Source organism: Myxocyprinus asiaticus, chromosome 17 (assembly GCF_019703515.2).
Source record: "Myxocyprinus asiaticus isolate MX2 ecotype Aquarium Trade chromosome 17, UBuf_Myxa_2, whole genome shotgun sequence".
In the NCBI taxonomy this organism is placed as follows: Eukaryota; Metazoa; Chordata; class Actinopteri; order Cypriniformes; family Catostomidae; genus Myxocyprinus; species Myxocyprinus asiaticus.
Window position 1 is genome coordinate 42,451,807 of NC_059360.1, and position 17,456 is coordinate 42,469,262.

Sequence of the window (17,456 nt, forward strand, 5' to 3'; positions counted from 1 at the left end):
AAAGACTAAGAATTTGTGTACTTAGAAATGAAAACTACCATCAGACATACAATATGTGTCTTAACTGCTTAAATTATTAACCCACATACAATAAATAATAATATTGTACTTCAATATGGTCCTATTTCATATCAAAACTTAATAACAGCCATTTTTGATAGAACAATATTATTTACTGCATTCAAAATAAATGCAAAGATATCATTTTAGCAGTGTGACATTATTTTTATTCACTTATCCTTTCACAAACAGTAGTCCAGAGATGCTGCGGTAGTGGAGACAAGGTCCCGTTCCTCCCGTTACATCTTATATAGTGGTCTTGGTCATATAAGATCATCGTTAGTGTATATTTTATCTCATATCTGTCACAGTGACAGCACATTGGAAATTAAAAACAGCCGTTTGCGAGATTTCTTAGATAAAAAAGTTAATATCCACCAACAGCTGCTGCGGGTCAACTGTGTCTAATAGAGCAGATGCGAGTTTTTCCTGATGCAATGATCTGGTAAAAATTTGAAGAAGCCCTAATCTCCAATAATCTGTGGAAAACAGGGTGTTTCAACCCCACAAATAGCACTTTTAGGACAGTTTCAGTGTAATTTGAGCGAAGCGCCCACAGACAGCAATTATTTTCTGGGCAACCAAAAGAACCTGGAAGTGGTTGGGCGGGACATTTGTTTGTAAACAGTAACTTCGTCTATGGAGCGTGTGTGATCACCTGTTGATGATGCTGTAGTCTGTTAGTCAGCTTTCTGAAGATAATGTCATTTTGGTCAAATTCATCCTATATTCTCAGTGGAAAAATAGCCATCCAAGTGGGGGTATTCCTCCCTATTTCGCTGTAGCTGGTACGCAAGAGTCATTCACTATAGAAACCGCAGTCTCCTCTGCCATTTTGTCCTCTCCAATGTGGAAACTCTGGTAAGAGGTAACCACCTTGAGTTTGTGTAATTAATCAGTCTGTTGTGTCTCTCAGCTGTGATGAGCCTTAATGCTTAAGTTGTTATTTTAAAGCCGTTTAAAGCTATTTCCTAGCTTTAGTAGTGTAGTAGTAATATGAGCGATCACGGACTGCTGTTTAATGTAAACACTGACTGATGCTGACTCACTTCACGTCACCAACTGGCTCATATTACTCACAAAAATTTTCTTTTGCCACCACCTGCTGGCTAAAATATGTAATGTCACAAAATTAAATGTAAAGAGACTCAATTAGCTCTTAACACATCTGCACTGCTCTTACACTTTACTTTAGAACAGCACGAACACAAGCGGAGTGATACACATAGTGAAGCATCCGAGTGCTGATAATGTGAGACCATCAGTACTCATGGAACGTCTCTCATCCAATAAGATGAGGACCGGAACTACACTGGCGGCCAAAAGTTTGGAATAATGTGCAAATTTTGCTGTTTTGGAAGGAAATTGGTACTTTAATTCACCAAAGTGGTATTCAAATGATCACAAAGTATAGTCAGGACATTACTGATGTAAAAAAAACAGCACCATCACTATTTGAAAAAGTCATTTTTGATAAAATCTAGACAGGCCCCATTTCCAGCAGCCATCACTCCAACACCTTATTCTTGAGTAATCATGCAAAATTTCTAATTTGGTACTAGAAAATCACTTGCCTTTATATCAAACACAGTTGAAAGCTGTTTGGTTCATTAAATGAAGCTTAACATTGTGTTTGTTTTTGAGTTGCCACAGTATGCAACTGTCTGATATGTCTTAAGGTCAATATTAGGTCAAAAATGGCAAAAAAAGAAACAGCTTTCTCTAGAAACTCATCGGTCAATCATTGTTTTGAGGAATGAAGGCTATACAATGCTTGAAATTGCCAAAAAACTGAAGATTTCAAACAAAGGTGTACACTACAGTCTTCAAAGACAAAGGACAACTGGCTCTAACAAGGACAGAAAGAGATGTGGAAGGCCAGATGTACAACTAAACAAGAGGATAAGTACATCAGAGTCTCTAGTTTGAGAAATAGACGCCTCACATGTCCTCAGCTGACAGCTTCATTGAATTCTACCCGCTGAACACCAGTTTCATGTACAACAGTAAAGAGAAGACTCAGGGGTTCAGGCCTTATGGGAAGAATTGCACAGAAAAAGCCACTTTTGAAACAGAAAAACAAAAAGAAAAGGTTAGAGTGGGCAAAGAAACACAGACATTGGACAACCGATAATTGGAAAAGAGTGTTATGGATCTTAACCCCATTGAGCTTTTGTGGGATCAGCTAGACTGTAAGGTGTGTGAGAAGTGCCCAACAAAGACAGACACATCTATGGCAAGTGCTACAGGAAGCGTGGGGTGAAAGGTCACCTGAGTATCTGGACAAACTGACAGCTAGAATGCCAAGGATCTGCAAAGCTGTCATTGCTGCGCATGCAGGACTTTTTGATGAGAACTCTTTGAAGTAGTTTAAGATGCTCTGAACATTTTTTTTTTTTTCAAATTGTAGTTGTAATTTTGTGATCAGTTGAATGCCACTTGAGTTGAGTACCAATTTATTTCCATAAGAGCTAAATATGTACATTATTCTAAATTTTTGCCCACCAGTGTAACTGTTGTATATGTGTGTGTGTATATATATATACATACCACGGGTCTGTTGAATGCTTGATTCTGATTGTTTGACAGACGTTCTAAGGTGTGCAAATATTTTTCAAGTAAACGCACGACTATAAAGTAGTTAACGGTTCCATATCACTTCGGCAAATTATTTCAGTTATTTTAAAGAGCCTTACAGGCTACCATAACAAAAACAAAGATATTGGTTAATTACATTGGATAAGAATGACAAACGATGTCTATAATATCCTACATTTATTTCAGTTTCTACTGAAAAGCATTCTTGGGCTCCCTCTCTTTTTTTCTCTCTCTCTTTTGCTCTCATCTCACACACACACACACACACATGTTGGTGCGGCTATCCTCATGTGGATTCTCCATAGACATAATGATTTTTATACTGTACGAACTATTGATTCTATCCCCTAACCCTACCCCTAAACCTAACCCTCACAAAAAAACTTTCTGCATTTTTACATTTTCAAAAAAACATCGTTTAGTATGTTTTTTAAGCAATTTGAATTATGGGGACACTAGAAATGTCCTCATAAACCACATTTATAGCATAATACCCTTGAAATTACCAGTTTGTAGCCTAAAATGTTTTCCTTGTAAACCACCTAAACCCGCCCACACACACACACACACACACACACACACACACAGACTGGTGTCATGACCAACAAATAGAGCTGCACCCCCACAACTTGATCAAAACAACACTTTCTATTATCCGAAATAACTTTTAATATGTGAAACTTGTTATGTGTCAGTGTATTTCGCCCTAATCAGCCTCACATAGCTATAATGGAAAGCACTGCGCTACCCCTCCCCCCTCTCTCTCGCTCGCACACACACACACGAACTACCTTGTTACTCCAATGCCGAAAAGCAGCGCATCCTCCATTGCTAGTTCTGAAGTGACGTGCACTACCTTGTTACTCCAATGCTGAAATGCAGCGCATCCTACGTAGCTAGTTCTGAAGTGATGTTTTAGAAATAGCAACGAAGGCTTGAGCTGTATCAAAGCTAGATACACTTGATTAATACAACAGTTTCTACATTATCTGAAATGCAAATTGCACACACGAGAGCTTGGCCAACGCATGGTCAAGGCGTGGTCCCGTTGTGCATACATTATGTGCACTCTTGCGTTGCTCTGGCAGTTACAAACCTCAGACCACAAGAGGGCAATAATTTTTTAGGCGTAACCACGAAACCGGTGCTGCATTCGAAACCAGGAAAATGCTGCCTTCGGAGCCTGTATACAGAGGCAGGATGAAAATAAGGTGCTTTTCGAACTGTTCGGAGACCAGTTCCTTAAGAGTATCATTCATTCAAAACAGCTGTCAGTTAATCCACTAGCTGATTAGGCAGCAAATCAGCTGCCTACGTTTTCGGATGCAGCCCAGATGTGGTAGATGAGTCTATAGTTAAGGAGTGGGGAGAGACACAGAGAAAAAACAAGTTAGTTTGAATGGACTGGGGACCAAAAATTTTATATATTTTTCGAAAAGATTCAACTCAAATTGCTGCCTGAGTCCTCCATGACAGTTGTTGATTGAAAGAAGAAAATCCTCTCTAGCGGCCCTTGCGGCAATGCTGAGAATGCAGCGCGTACTTGCGTTGTGTTATGAATTAAGCGCTGACACATTTCACAACGCAGCGACGCGTGAAATCGAGTTTGCGTAGCAAGGTGCGCCTGTGTTCATGTACTTGCATAGAGTATGTTTGGGCCATTAAGCAGCGCAAGCCTCGCAATCCTCCATTGCTAGTTCTAAAGTGATGTTTTCGAACTACCAACGAAGGCTTGAGCTATACCAGAGCAAGACGCTAAATCTGTGGTAGAAGAAAGTAGTTCCACTCACAAATGCGTTTTAGGGACGAAAACCAGAAAATCATGGTGTAAGCATAATAATTCCTTACAAACTGTGTGTGTGTGTGTGTGTGTGTATGTATATATATATATATATATATATATATATATATATATATATATATATATATATATATATATATATGTTTTTTTTTTTGTTTTTTTTTGTGGTAATCAACATTATGCCACAAATGATTTTAATGGATTCTAACTTTTATTAAACCTGGAACATTCCTTTAAGAATTAATATCAGAAAAGTGTCAAATTGTTATAGCAATTTATATGTTATGTTAAAGAAATAGTTATGTTATAGTATTATTCAAAATTTGCTCAGAAAGGAAATCAGATGTTAAGATTTCACAAAAATGATTAGAATAAAATTAAATATAATTACAAAGACTAAGCCATACATGCATTTGATGTATGCACATTTTAGGAGGAAATGTATATATAATACTGTATGTGTGTGTGTGTGTGTGTGTGTGTGTGTGTGTGTGTGTGTGTGTGTGTAGAGAGAGAGAGAGAGGGAGGGAGAGAGAGTTAGAGGGAGGGGGGCAAATTCAAGATTTGACATTAATCATGTTCATTAACAACAACAAAAATCATGAGATAAACAACAATTAATAATTTATCTATTAACATATACGTAGGTCTTGTCATTAGAAATTAAGCATTACTCTTAACTCTAAAAGATACTTGTAATTATGATTTTATCTACAACATTTTTCCATGTAAATCCTTAATATATATAATTGCACACTCCCTTCATAACAGGTTGTGCCCTGGGTGCAAGAGGTCAGATCTTACTGTGGTATTTATGTATAGAGTATGCGTCAGTCAGTTTACAAACCTTTTCCTTGTCTCCTCGTTTTAGAATGCTTAAATCCTCCCTCCGGTAGACCGACCTTAAATGGAATAAACCAAGCAACCTTATTTATAACAGCAGGCACTGTGCCTGCTCCAAACCTACATTAACGCTGTTGGCAGATCGCCCTGTACTCCTAAATGAAGGATGAGAAAAACGGCTCCCCATTGCATGCACACTTTGTAAATGCACGCTAATGGCCTTTCTTTTTCTTTTCTTTTTTTTAAAATTTGCCTTCCATAATGAACACATCCCTTGCAGGCTGGTTGCACTTATTAAAGATGGACTCCTGTTGCTAAGCTTGGCCAAGGTTTTATGGCATTCAGAGTGGAACATAATCTCAACTGCAGATGTTGATGCTGTACTTTAGTGCTTCTCCCGAAGATCTGGTGACATTTGGAGTAGCTTAATGCATCTAAACAAGGTTCCTCTGCTAGCTTTGGTTTAATTGGTTGTTTTTACATCTTATTTTTCGAGCTTCCTTCCCTGATCATTTAATAATGGTTGTGCTGCCTAATGGCGTGATGCTTACTGTGGAAATTGCAAAGCCTCATACAGACTTTACCAGGTATTGTTATAGCGCAGCACTCTTTTGCATTTAGATGAGACGGCTGAGGTTGCACAGTGAGATACAAAAGCATTGCATCAACAGGAAGTATGCAGAACTGGGCAGGACATCAATCACATATGGGCGCTCACCTGTTTGAATTATAACCACATTCTGAATTTAAGCAAGTAGGTATGAGATGCCTAGTTATCCACAGTTTTTCTGACCAACCACTAGGAGGTGCCATGATGATTCTGATGCACTGGATGTTTTGAGGTTCTGGTCTCCATAAGAAGCAATGTAAAAGCGACCAAAATGAGCAATCCAGACAGGGAACAGCAACCATTTTAAGTTGGAGTTTGAGTAAAAGTTCAGGCTCAACTTGTGCAGTCATTGGCTGTCAGAGCAACTCGTTGCCTGCTCCCCTTCAACTGCCATTGTTTTGGCAATATAGAACAGCCCCAAGTGCCTTTTGCCTAGGCTTGGGATGGATGATGTTTTCACATATCGATAATCAGAAGATTTTCCCGATGATCATCGATATATATCGGGATTTTTTTTTTCAGAGATAAATAGGTGTGCTCGTTGCACAATAGTCTTTGTCTTTCCAAACATATTTCTCTACACATCTTTGGTAAAGTGTGAGCAGCAAGGTTCATTAAATAGGTTCGCGCTCCGGAAGTGTCTGGCGGATGACATGGCACATTCTTAAATTCGAGTTACATTTGTATAGGTCAGAAACTAGTAAAAAAGTTAGTGCATAATTAAAATATTACTGACACAATTTTTCATTAAAACATTATTAGCAAATTCATTAAGTGTTATCATTCCACCACAAGAAGTAGTCCCTGACATGTAAACAATTATAGAAAGTTTTTCTGTGAGAGCTGCACAATGATACACAGTAGCTAGGTGAACAGGTGTTTCAATTCTTAGCTGGTTCTGTATAGTGTATTTTAGCTCATCTGGAATATTGTACTGGCCAGTCAGCATCCAGGATGGGAACTATCCATCTGTGAAAAATTAAAAATAAAGGAAGAAAAACAATTGATTTATCCCTTCGCAACACAATTTAATTTTCTTCAAAGAACGTCTAAAGAAAAATTAGCCTAAGTCAGAAACCTAATGTCTCCCCAAAGGCTACAAATGTATAGATTTCTTTTTATGTTTTTGTACCTCCAGCGGTATGAGGAGACAGCCTTTGATTAAAGTCATTCGCTCTGAGACCTGGAGTGTCTGATTCATCTAAAAAACACTCCTCGCATCTCAGGTCCGTGAGCTGTGGTGAGACCTTTGGGCTGCATTGCAGATCTGAGGGGAGAAGAAACCTATTTATTATATTGAGTGGAGCAGCCTCCAAAGTCTTCTGAAAACCAGCTGTCCTCTCCATCTTGACTGGATTCTGCCATTGTGATGGAACCAACTGCTTTGATCCCAATGGAAAGCAGGTTTGTTGAGATGGAGAAGAATGCGGATGAAAATCGTAAAAGGAGAGACAATATTTCTGTTGTTCGCGGTGCCTTTCTTCTTTTGTTTTCTATTTTTGATGGACAGGCCCTCAGTACATAGAAAACAACGTTTGGACAAAGATGTCTTTCTGTATTTTTGATGAGCTCCGACAAAGTTCTCGTGGCTGTCCAGCGAACATTTCCTGTAGTGCTCTGAGTTGCATTTCTTTTGGTACCGTCTTGTGCTCAGAATTTTGCGTGCATGTCAGCATGCTTAGTCGTCATATTCTGACAGGTTTTGAAACTGAGCTACAGTTGGTCATTGTATTTACAGTATTTAGTGCCTTTTCGATTCTTGTAGACAAAACCATTGTCAATGGTACCAAGATACTGGAATCAAGATACTTTGATGTTGTCTTGTTAAATGTTCTGCAAGACTGATTTGCTGTCTTAAAAAGATAATTCTGCATGCACTGCACTTTGTAATGTGACTAATTGCACTGCACTTTCACAGACTTTCCACTTCAATGTACCTCGTTGGTGGAATGACCTTCCCAACTCCATCTGTGAATCAGTCTCCCTCTCTGTCTTCAGAAAATGGCTAAAGACACATCTTTTCCATGAGCACTTGACAATGCACTCTATATAGATACAAATTGTTCAGCTATGTTGGAACTTGCAACCATAGTTGGCTAACAGTGGAACTTGTGACCACAGTTGGCTAACTATGCTTTTGGGAAAAGCCCCCTAGAAAAGTAGCCTTGGCGGGTCATTGTTTACCTTATGCAAATGATTTAGAATTGCGTTAACCTAATTTTTTCCCACTATTTTCCACATTTTAAAAGCATTGACCGATAATTCCAAATTATGTCCATCATTCTGACAGAAAAATAAAAAAATACAGGAAAGAAATCCATTTAAACCGTGCTTCAATTTTCATTTGAACCATTTACTGTATGTGGTATATGTGCAGCTCCACTTTCTCTCTCCCTGTGCACGCTTATGTGTGTTAGTGGCAAATCTAACTGACTAATGGAGTACTCGACTAGTCAGTCCAATCTCTTTTGTTTACTACTGTATTTTCTAAGTTTTCTGAAGCAATATGACAGCTTTGTTGAGGAACAGACCAAAATTTCGTTTATTCATATACATTGTATATTAAAGCCATTATTCACTGGAAATCTTCTTGATCTTAGCTCTCAGAATGTTTGTTTTGGACACCAAATGCCATAGGTTTTTGAGTGAACATGTTTTAAACATGTTTGAATATGTGGAAGAGTAAATGACATCCCCTGGTCACTGTTTTAAGGAAAAGAGCAGCATCTACATTCTTCCTAATATCTCCTCATACAGTCATACAGGTTTGGAATGACGTAAGTAGATAATGACATAATTTTCATTTTGGGAGGAAATACACTTATAAGATAGATGGAGACTGACTTGAGCATCTTTTGAGGGGTTTTCAAGTATGTATGTTGCTGCTTTGGTTTTTCATCATGTAGTTTGCTGGAATGTGAATGAACAGTGCTGTTTTGAGTTTGGATAGGGTTCCATTGCAGATTTGAGTGGGTGCGTCTGACCAATGACTTTTTAAATGCAAGGAGCCATCCTGTATTTATTGTTTTAGGCTGGCAATCATGAACTAGATGCATTAAGAAAACATGGAAAATATTAATTACAGACAAAGAACACTATGAATAATATTTTCCATCTGAGATTCAATCTCTGCAGTTAATCAATTCAATATAATGCCCTGTTCTTTGGAGAATAGATTATATGATTTGGAGTCCACATGGATGACAGGAGGTTTATCTCTTTATAAACTGCCTTCAAAACAGTTCCAGCAGAATTATACATTAACATAAGTTAGAAAAGTTCAAACACAACTTCATTTATTTTGAGTTCGATGCTTGTGCAGATGGCGTAAGCTGGCAGGAAATGCAGAGGAGTGATTCACACTACTGAAAAACAGGTCTGCAGTGCAGTTGGCTCTATGTTAGTGGAACACTGTGTTTTTGAGAAACTTTTCTTCGTAGAATATCTGTCCACAGGTTTTACTTCAGGTATTGAAGGAAATAGCTTTTGGCTTTCAGTATGGATGTCTGCTTTGTTCACCTATACTGTACAGCTTGTTCAAATGTAACATAACAGTATTTGCAACATCCTGCATCATAATGGGCCATGAGATATATACTGTAGATTGAGTTTATATATAAAAATATATTGCTGTACAGACACACTCAAATCTCATATTGTGAACTGAGATGAGTTTTCATTGTAAGAACCACTGTAACACAACTTCCTTATCTGACTGCAGAGATGGGCAGCAGGTAACACGAAATGAGAATATTAATGGAGTGGTGAGTTCTGAATATTGGCAACTTGCATGGTAAATTTAAATCATTGGTTTGCTATAGTTTTGTATGGTGGAAGATACCGCTTTCTGAAAAGGTTTATGAGAAATTATATGTATATGAAAATGGACATATTCAGTTTCTTTTCCCATTTCATGGTCTATTACCTTAAGTCAAACAATGGCTGATTTCAAACAAAGCGTAATAAACTTTTCCACCTGGAAACCTATCATAGACAAAATTGTTGTCTCCTGTGGGATTTTCTGTGTTTGTTTCATAATTTACATTGTTTGGATGATCGATAAAAAGAATGAATACTCTGACAACACTCTTATAAAAAAAAAAAAGGTTCTTTGGGGTTCTATATAGAACCCTAGGGTTCTTTACCCAGCTCCAAAGAACCCTTTATACGGAACAAAATAATTCTATTTACAAAGATTTACAAAGAAGAAGCCTTTTTGCACCCTTTTGCATATGAACTTTTTAATTCACATATGTATTAAACATTATTCTGGTAATAAAACAAAAACTAAATGTAAAAACTAAACGAAAACCAAATGTTATGATTCCATTTGGGACCCCCTTAAAGGTTCTGTATAGAACCTTTTCACTTGACTCAAATAACATTTTATTGTATAGAACCTTTTATGGGTTCCAAATATGAAGTGAGTGATAGAACCCTTTTGGGTTCTATATGGAACATTTTCTTCTAAGTGAAACAAAATGTTTAAGAGTGAAATTCACGAAACCTGTCAAGAACATGAACAAAAATAATTGTATTTCAGTAATCTTTTACTGTAATATTGTTAAGAATTACTGTAATACAATTATGAAAAACTAATGAAAATTACCAATGAGAATTGAAAATAAATAGTAAAACTTACAGATGGTTTATGGTAATGGGAATTTGGGATGGCATTTTCCTTACTTTTCATGAAACTAAATGTCATAATGCAGAAACAATATGCAAATTATATAACATTGGGTCACATTTCTTTACTTAAAATATAATTTCTAATTTTGTCTTTTGAGTTTTTTGGTGAAATATGACAAGGATATGTTTTCAACATGAGATTCACCCAACATCCACAGAATTATAATGTGTTACTCTCTTTCTTGTCTTGGTATAAATGTGTATTCTGATGTATTATTATCTTTTATGTGGCTGTATTTTTCCCTATTTTTATTATAATTTTTTGGGGGGGTCTCTTTGACCAAATGTTTCATCTTTGCCTCTTGCCAGAGTAGATGAATATGAAATGTATGTGATACTGCTCTCAATGGTTTGACGTTGACTTATTTATCCAACATCATCTAGGTCCAGTCTAGTCTAGTTTTGGCTCTTGTTAAAAGCATGGGAGTCCATTTCTCCTGCGTTACATGCTTTTCTGTTTTCAGAATGTCGAACGCAATATGTGAAGAATGAAGTGACAGTCAACCAAATAGGGTGAGCAGATTTATTCAAACCTTGTGTCTGGTTTTATTTTACAATAGGAGGTTCGTTCAACCTTTGCTTTTAAGAAAATTTAAAGCGAGCCACATACACTATATTGCCAAAAGTATTCGCTCATCTGCCTTTAGACGCATATGAACTTAAGTGACATCCCATTCCTAATCCATAGGGTTTAATATGACGTCGGCCCACCCTTTGCAGCTATAACAGCTTCAACTCTTCTGGGAAGGCTTTCCACAAGGTTTAGGAGTGTGTTTATGGGAATGTTTGACCATTCTTTCAGAAGCGCATTTGTGAGGTCAGACACTGATGTTGGACGAGAAGGCCTGGCTCGCAGTCTTCGCTCTAATTCATCCCAAAGGTGCTCTATCGGGTTGAGGTCAGGACTCTGTGCAGGCCAGTCAAGTTCTTCCACACCAAACTCGCTCATCCATGTCTTTATGGACCTTGCTTTGTGCACTGGTGCGCAGTCATGTTGGAACAGGAAGGGGCCATCCCCAAACTGTTCCCACAAAGTTGGGAGCATGGAATTGTCCAAAATCTCTTCTGAATGCTGAAGCATTCAGAGTTCCTTTCACTGGAACTAAGGGGCCAATCCCAGCTCCTGAAAAACAACCCCACACCATAATCCCCCCTCCACCAAACTTCACAATTGGCACAATGCAGTCAGACAAGTACCGTTCTCCTGGCAACCGCCAAACCCAGACTCGTCCATCAGATTGCCATATGGAGAAGCGTGATTCGTCACTCCAGAGAACGCGTCTCCACTGCTCTAGAGTCCAGTGGCGGCGTGCTTTACACCACTGCATCCGACGCTTTGCATTGCACTTGGTGATGTATGGCTTGGCTGCAGCTGCTCGGCCATGGAAACCCATTCCATGAAGCTCTCTACGCACTGTTCTTGAGCTAATCTGAAGGCCACATGAACTTTGGAGGTCTGTAGCGATTGACTCTGCAGAAAGTTGCCGAGCACTGCGCACTATGCGCCTCAGCATCCGCTGACCCCGCTCTGTCATTTTACGTGGCCTACCACTTCGTGGCTGAGTTGCTGTCATTCCCAATCTCTTCCACTTTGTTATAATACCACTGACAGTTGACTGTGGAATATTTAGTAGCGAGGAAATTTCACGACTGGACTTGTTGCACAGGTGGCATCCTATCACAGTAGCACGCTGGAATTCACTGAGCTCCTGAGAGCGGCCCATTGTTTCACAAATGTTTGTAGAAGCAGTCTGCATGCCTAGGTGCTTCATTTTATACACCTGTGGCCATGGAAGTGATTGGAACACCTGAATTCAATGATTTGGATGGGTGAGCGAATACTTTTGGCAATATAGTGTATGTTCAAGGGATCAGAAATAGTTTTCCCTCCCATAAGATTACTGACATTAGAACTGTACAAATGTGAGTTTTTAGACTTTAAAGAAAGGTTAACTTAAAAAGAAGAATTTTTGTTATTTATATGTCATGTCATTTTGCATTTTAGACTGGTATTATAATATTGATCAGGTGGGTGGTACCATGGTATAGTGATTGTATTAGGTGTTAATGCCATAGTGCTTTTAATATACCATGCTGAATGATTGTCATTTTCATATACAGTGGTATTTTACTTCAGAGAATACCATGGTATTATGATGGAACATGTCCAAAAATCATGGTAATGCAATAGTTTGTTGATATATACAATGACACTGAACGATTTCCATATTCATATACCATGATATTTACATGGTACTCCAAGGTACTTCAAATAATATCATGGTGCTACGATGGTACATGTCCAAAAACATGGTATTATCATGATACATGTCCAAAAATAATGGTAATGCCATGATATGTTGATATATACCTTGGAAATTAATGAATACCATATTCATGTACCATGATATTTACAGTACATGGTACTCCAAGGTACTTCAAAGAATATCATGATATTGTGATGGTACATGTCCAAAATACATGGTAGTTCTATAAACTACCTGGTTCTGTAGTCTGGATACATTTAGCTGATTGTGTAGTGTAGATTTGTAGGCCGAGATGCCACCAAACCTCAGACATATGCACACTAACACAAACGCACACTTCAACCTGTCGTCAGTGAGACCGCAACCAAGCAGTCGTTCAGTAACACCTTTTGAAACCCATCTCATACTCCCCATATGTAAGAGTCAGTGATGGCGCCACATGAAGAGCCGCCAGTCTTCCCAACAGCTCTGCACATATTAGCCATTAAGTATCTGCTCATGTGCCAGAAATATGTTTTCGAAGATAATATAAAGAATAACATCAATGAAGACTCCTCTCTGGGAGTTTTTTGCCTGTTAATCAGCATATTCCTTTATTCCTATGTGTTTGGTACTGTAGTTTGAATAGTTTTTCAGTAGTTCTTCACTGGAATTGGAAAAAAGAAATCAGACTTCACTTGCATACAGTAAGTTAGAGTCAACAAAGTTAACCAGTCTCAGCTGGTCTTGAGGGGATGTTTACACTCAGTTGGGTCACATTTTAGGTTACTTTGCCTCAGGACATGAATATTATTTTGCAGTCTTTAAGTTTTTCTTAAAGGGAAAGTTCACCTAAAAATGAACATTTTCTCACCATCATGTCGTTCTAATCCCACACTGTAAAAATTTTTAGTCTGAGTTTACAGTAAATTCCTGGCTACTAGTTGCATGAATTTCACAGTATATTTCACAGTATTTCTACAATTTATTAAAATAAAAGACAACTGTATACTGTGACTTCACAGTGAACAGGACCAAGAAATTACTGTAATGTAGCAGTGCTGTGTTGTAGAATCACAATGATCATATGTATTTTTTTTTTATCTACAGTGTTTGTTTATTTCATTGAGTTTTGTATGCTGAGTGTTGATATCTTACATGCCTGATTGACATCTCATGATAAAATTTTAATGAGCGATAAAACCAACTGTGTTATAGTCTAGCTTTGCAAACATCCCTTCCTTATTGTTCATTTAAAATGATACTATTTCTTGACTTTCAAATGCATCATATGATGTAGTTTATACATCATGGGGCGACATAAAGTCAACCACTAAATTTACTATTTTCTCCATACATCACAGTACAATAAATTGTGTTCTTAAACACAATTGCACCAACTGGCAGAAATTTAATTAGAAATAAATTAGATAAGGTCCCATCCCAAGGTAACATTAAATACCATAATGGTGAATTCAAATGAAACACCATTTTCCCATAATGCAGTGTAATATTTACATTTCTTTTTTTCACAGTAATTTGTTGTGTTGTGACAGAATATGACCTAGCCTGCATTGATTTTACAATAAAGTATTGAAAACAGTATTTTATTCTAAGAAATATCTTTTTTACTTGTTAAATCTTGTAAAACCCTGGCAATTTTTTGCAGTGTAAATGTTCCCCTCTGACTTAGCTCTCAAATCTCATTTGTGTTCCTGAAGATTCAAATTGCTTGAGATGTGCCACGTCATGTTTGACGTCAATGACATGAAACTTCATTGGTTCTCGTTTGACATCTGCCGCAATATACAGTATCTTCAAAGAAATATTTGGGGTTCAACAAGTTAAGCTAAAAAAAATAAAAGGCAAAAATCTTTGTTACAGTGAGGCACTTACAACGAAAGTGAATGGGGCCAGTCCTTACATTTTAAAATACTGACTGTTTCAAAAGTATAGCCACAAGATGAAAATATGCATGTTAACATTATTTTAGTGTGATAAAGTCATAACCTTTTCCTTGTGAAATTATATCCAATTGTATTCAACCCTGTTATCACGTTAATTTTGTAGTGCGCCACAAAAAGGAATTTTATTTTAAAGGGGTCATGACATGAGGAATATAAGAGGTCATTGTACTATAAAAACATACTGTAAGTTTCAGAACTGAAATCTTTCTTCTTAATGAAAAAAGCGCATTTATTTAAACCAAGCTGCAAAAATGGCTCGTCTGGAATTTGTGGAACCTGTGACATCACAAGGACCAAATATATCTGCATATGCAACGTCTATTTTTTATACGTGTTCTTTCGCCTATCTACGCTATTTTTAGTTGTTGGTATATGGAAACATGATGGAATGATACTGGAAACTGGCTGTGGATGTGTCTTCAGCATATTTTAGAGTCAATTATATGTTCGGCTCATATCATACCAGTCGTAATACGATTCAAGCTTTGCAAATGAACTGTTATTGAAGGATGGGGCAGTTAAAAGCAATTGAACGCGATCACAAAAACCGTGATTAAACCGTTTCATTCATGAATATTTCATATGTCATGACTGTGTGATAGTTTATGGTGCTGACATCCTGTTTACACCGGGCGCATCCGTTGACACGATGCAACGGCTTGAGGCTGTCTACACCGGGTGCGTCGACACAAACTTTCTAAAATGTTTTTGTTTTCACGCAGGTGACCTGTAACTGTTTCAGCATCAGTGATGGAGAGCTGCAGGACTTGGGAGTGGGACTTTACCCCAGGTGAGTAGGACATCCCGGCACGCATTGCACTTTTCTCAAAAAGCCATTGTTGCCTATATTTGTACATCTTCAGTAGTTTGTTCTACACAAAAATGTTGTCAAAATTGGCAGCTTGATTTTTTGGAGACACATCTACTGTCTTACATTGTTTGTTGAAATTTTAAACGACTTTACTCATAATGCCCTTGTGTTTTTAGAATGTTGAAACACTACTTTTGTTTTCGTATTCACAGTGCCCAGTAGATTTGTGTGACAGTAAACACGTTTGTATTATTAGCTTTGCAGTCATAAATAGGGATTCTGACATGTGTATGGATTACATGCTACGAATTTGCTCTCTGCCACTGAACATGCCTCAGGGAAGCTCCTATTCACATACAGAGGAGCTGAAAGAAATGGGAATAATTACACATAAACAGACGTTCGGCTTTCATTGTGACTAAATTACAACTTGCCGAGACATATTGTGAGCCCTGAAACAGAGGGGATTTCCTTGGCAAATTGCTTTATGTCTGTATATGTAAGACTTGGCAAATCCTCTGGGATGATGGTGTAGATTTTTTAAAACTTCTAATAAGAACCATTCTGAAAAGGGAAAACACATTTTAAAGATTACTGATGACATTTTTAACCCTTGCATACTATTGTTATATTAGAACATTATATCGTATGTAATGCATGCAAATCTGTACTGTATTTATAAAGACTTCACAATAGATTTTAAATTTGCTCACCAATAGTAACTGCACATCAATCATATTTATCATGATCTTCATTTCAGTGACTTTACTATTATTTTCCAAAAATATGGAAAATAGTAACAATAAATAAGGGTGATATAGAGTTATTGATTTTGTGCCTTTTCTATCTCTCTCTTTCTCTCTAACTGTATGTTTTTTGTTTGTAGAGGGTGATAGCAATTAAAATGTGACAGGCCCTTGAGTGTCATTGCACCAGTGCCACAATGCTTTGCCTTCTCCCTTTGAGTCAGTGACAGAGCCAAAGCCTAGAGATGAACTGCTCTTAAATGACACTTTTGTCAGCGATGACATTTAAAAAAAAAAATTTAAAAAAATTAATTTTATAATACATGGTTGAACAATGCACAGTGCATTTTGCTTCATATAATGTATAAACCAAAACAGGGTGTTTTTATACACAAAATGGGACGGACAGTGTTTCTCTACTATGGAGGACTTAATGCCAAAGCTTATTGTGGTGTTTGTAAGTCCTCAGACGTGTCGACTCATGTGTAACACTTGTTCTCTGTCTGGATGTGAAGCAGCAGTTTGCTGTTAATCCCTGTGGTTGTGTCTTGGGCTCATGTGAGGATTTGTGCTGTCAAACATTCTCCAGGGCCAGGGCTCCACGCTGACACTCACGGCCCATGCCAGCAATGGTTATCAGGGGAAGAGAGCATGTCCAAGGAGCCCAAAATAAGCTCCAGTAAATCCATGGTAGGCAGTCTGTTGTGTTGCAGCCTGACAAAACCTAGTAGCAGAAACCTATAAAGATTTACTGAGGCCCTACTGAGTGCAACCTCTATCATCAAGGAAGCCAAGGATTGTTTGTTTCAATTAAACACCCGATTCAGGCCCTGGAAATATTAAGGAGTAGTTGGGGTTTCTTCAACCATGGGCGATTTTGTGTCCCAGGGGTTGATTCCTATTAAAACTAATAGATTTGTAAGATGAAGGTCACATTAAAACTGTCTTGGAAACTTTTTACCATGCCTTTAGCTTTTATATTATTTACTTTACATATACATTTTTACATATAGATTCTATTGTTTTACTCTTGTCTCAGACTTAGACTTTCAATCTTTAATTATTAAAATCCATCATTAATA

At 37.6% G+C, this 17,456-nt stretch overlaps 1 protein-coding gene across 1 annotated transcript in view; it reads left to right on the top strand.

Moving 5' to 3' along the window:
• The window catches only part of LOC127455620 (histone-lysine N-methyltransferase SMYD3-like), a 230,195-nt gene that overhangs the window by 148,840 nt on the left and 63,899 nt on the right, over positions 1 to 17,456 (top strand). Inside the window, exon 6 of the mRNA XM_051723670.1 lies at positions 15,540 to 15,607. Coding sequence (XP_051579630.1) covers positions 15,540 to 15,607 — 68 coding nt within the window. The remainder of the gene's footprint in view (positions 1 to 15,539; positions 15,608 to 17,456) is intronic.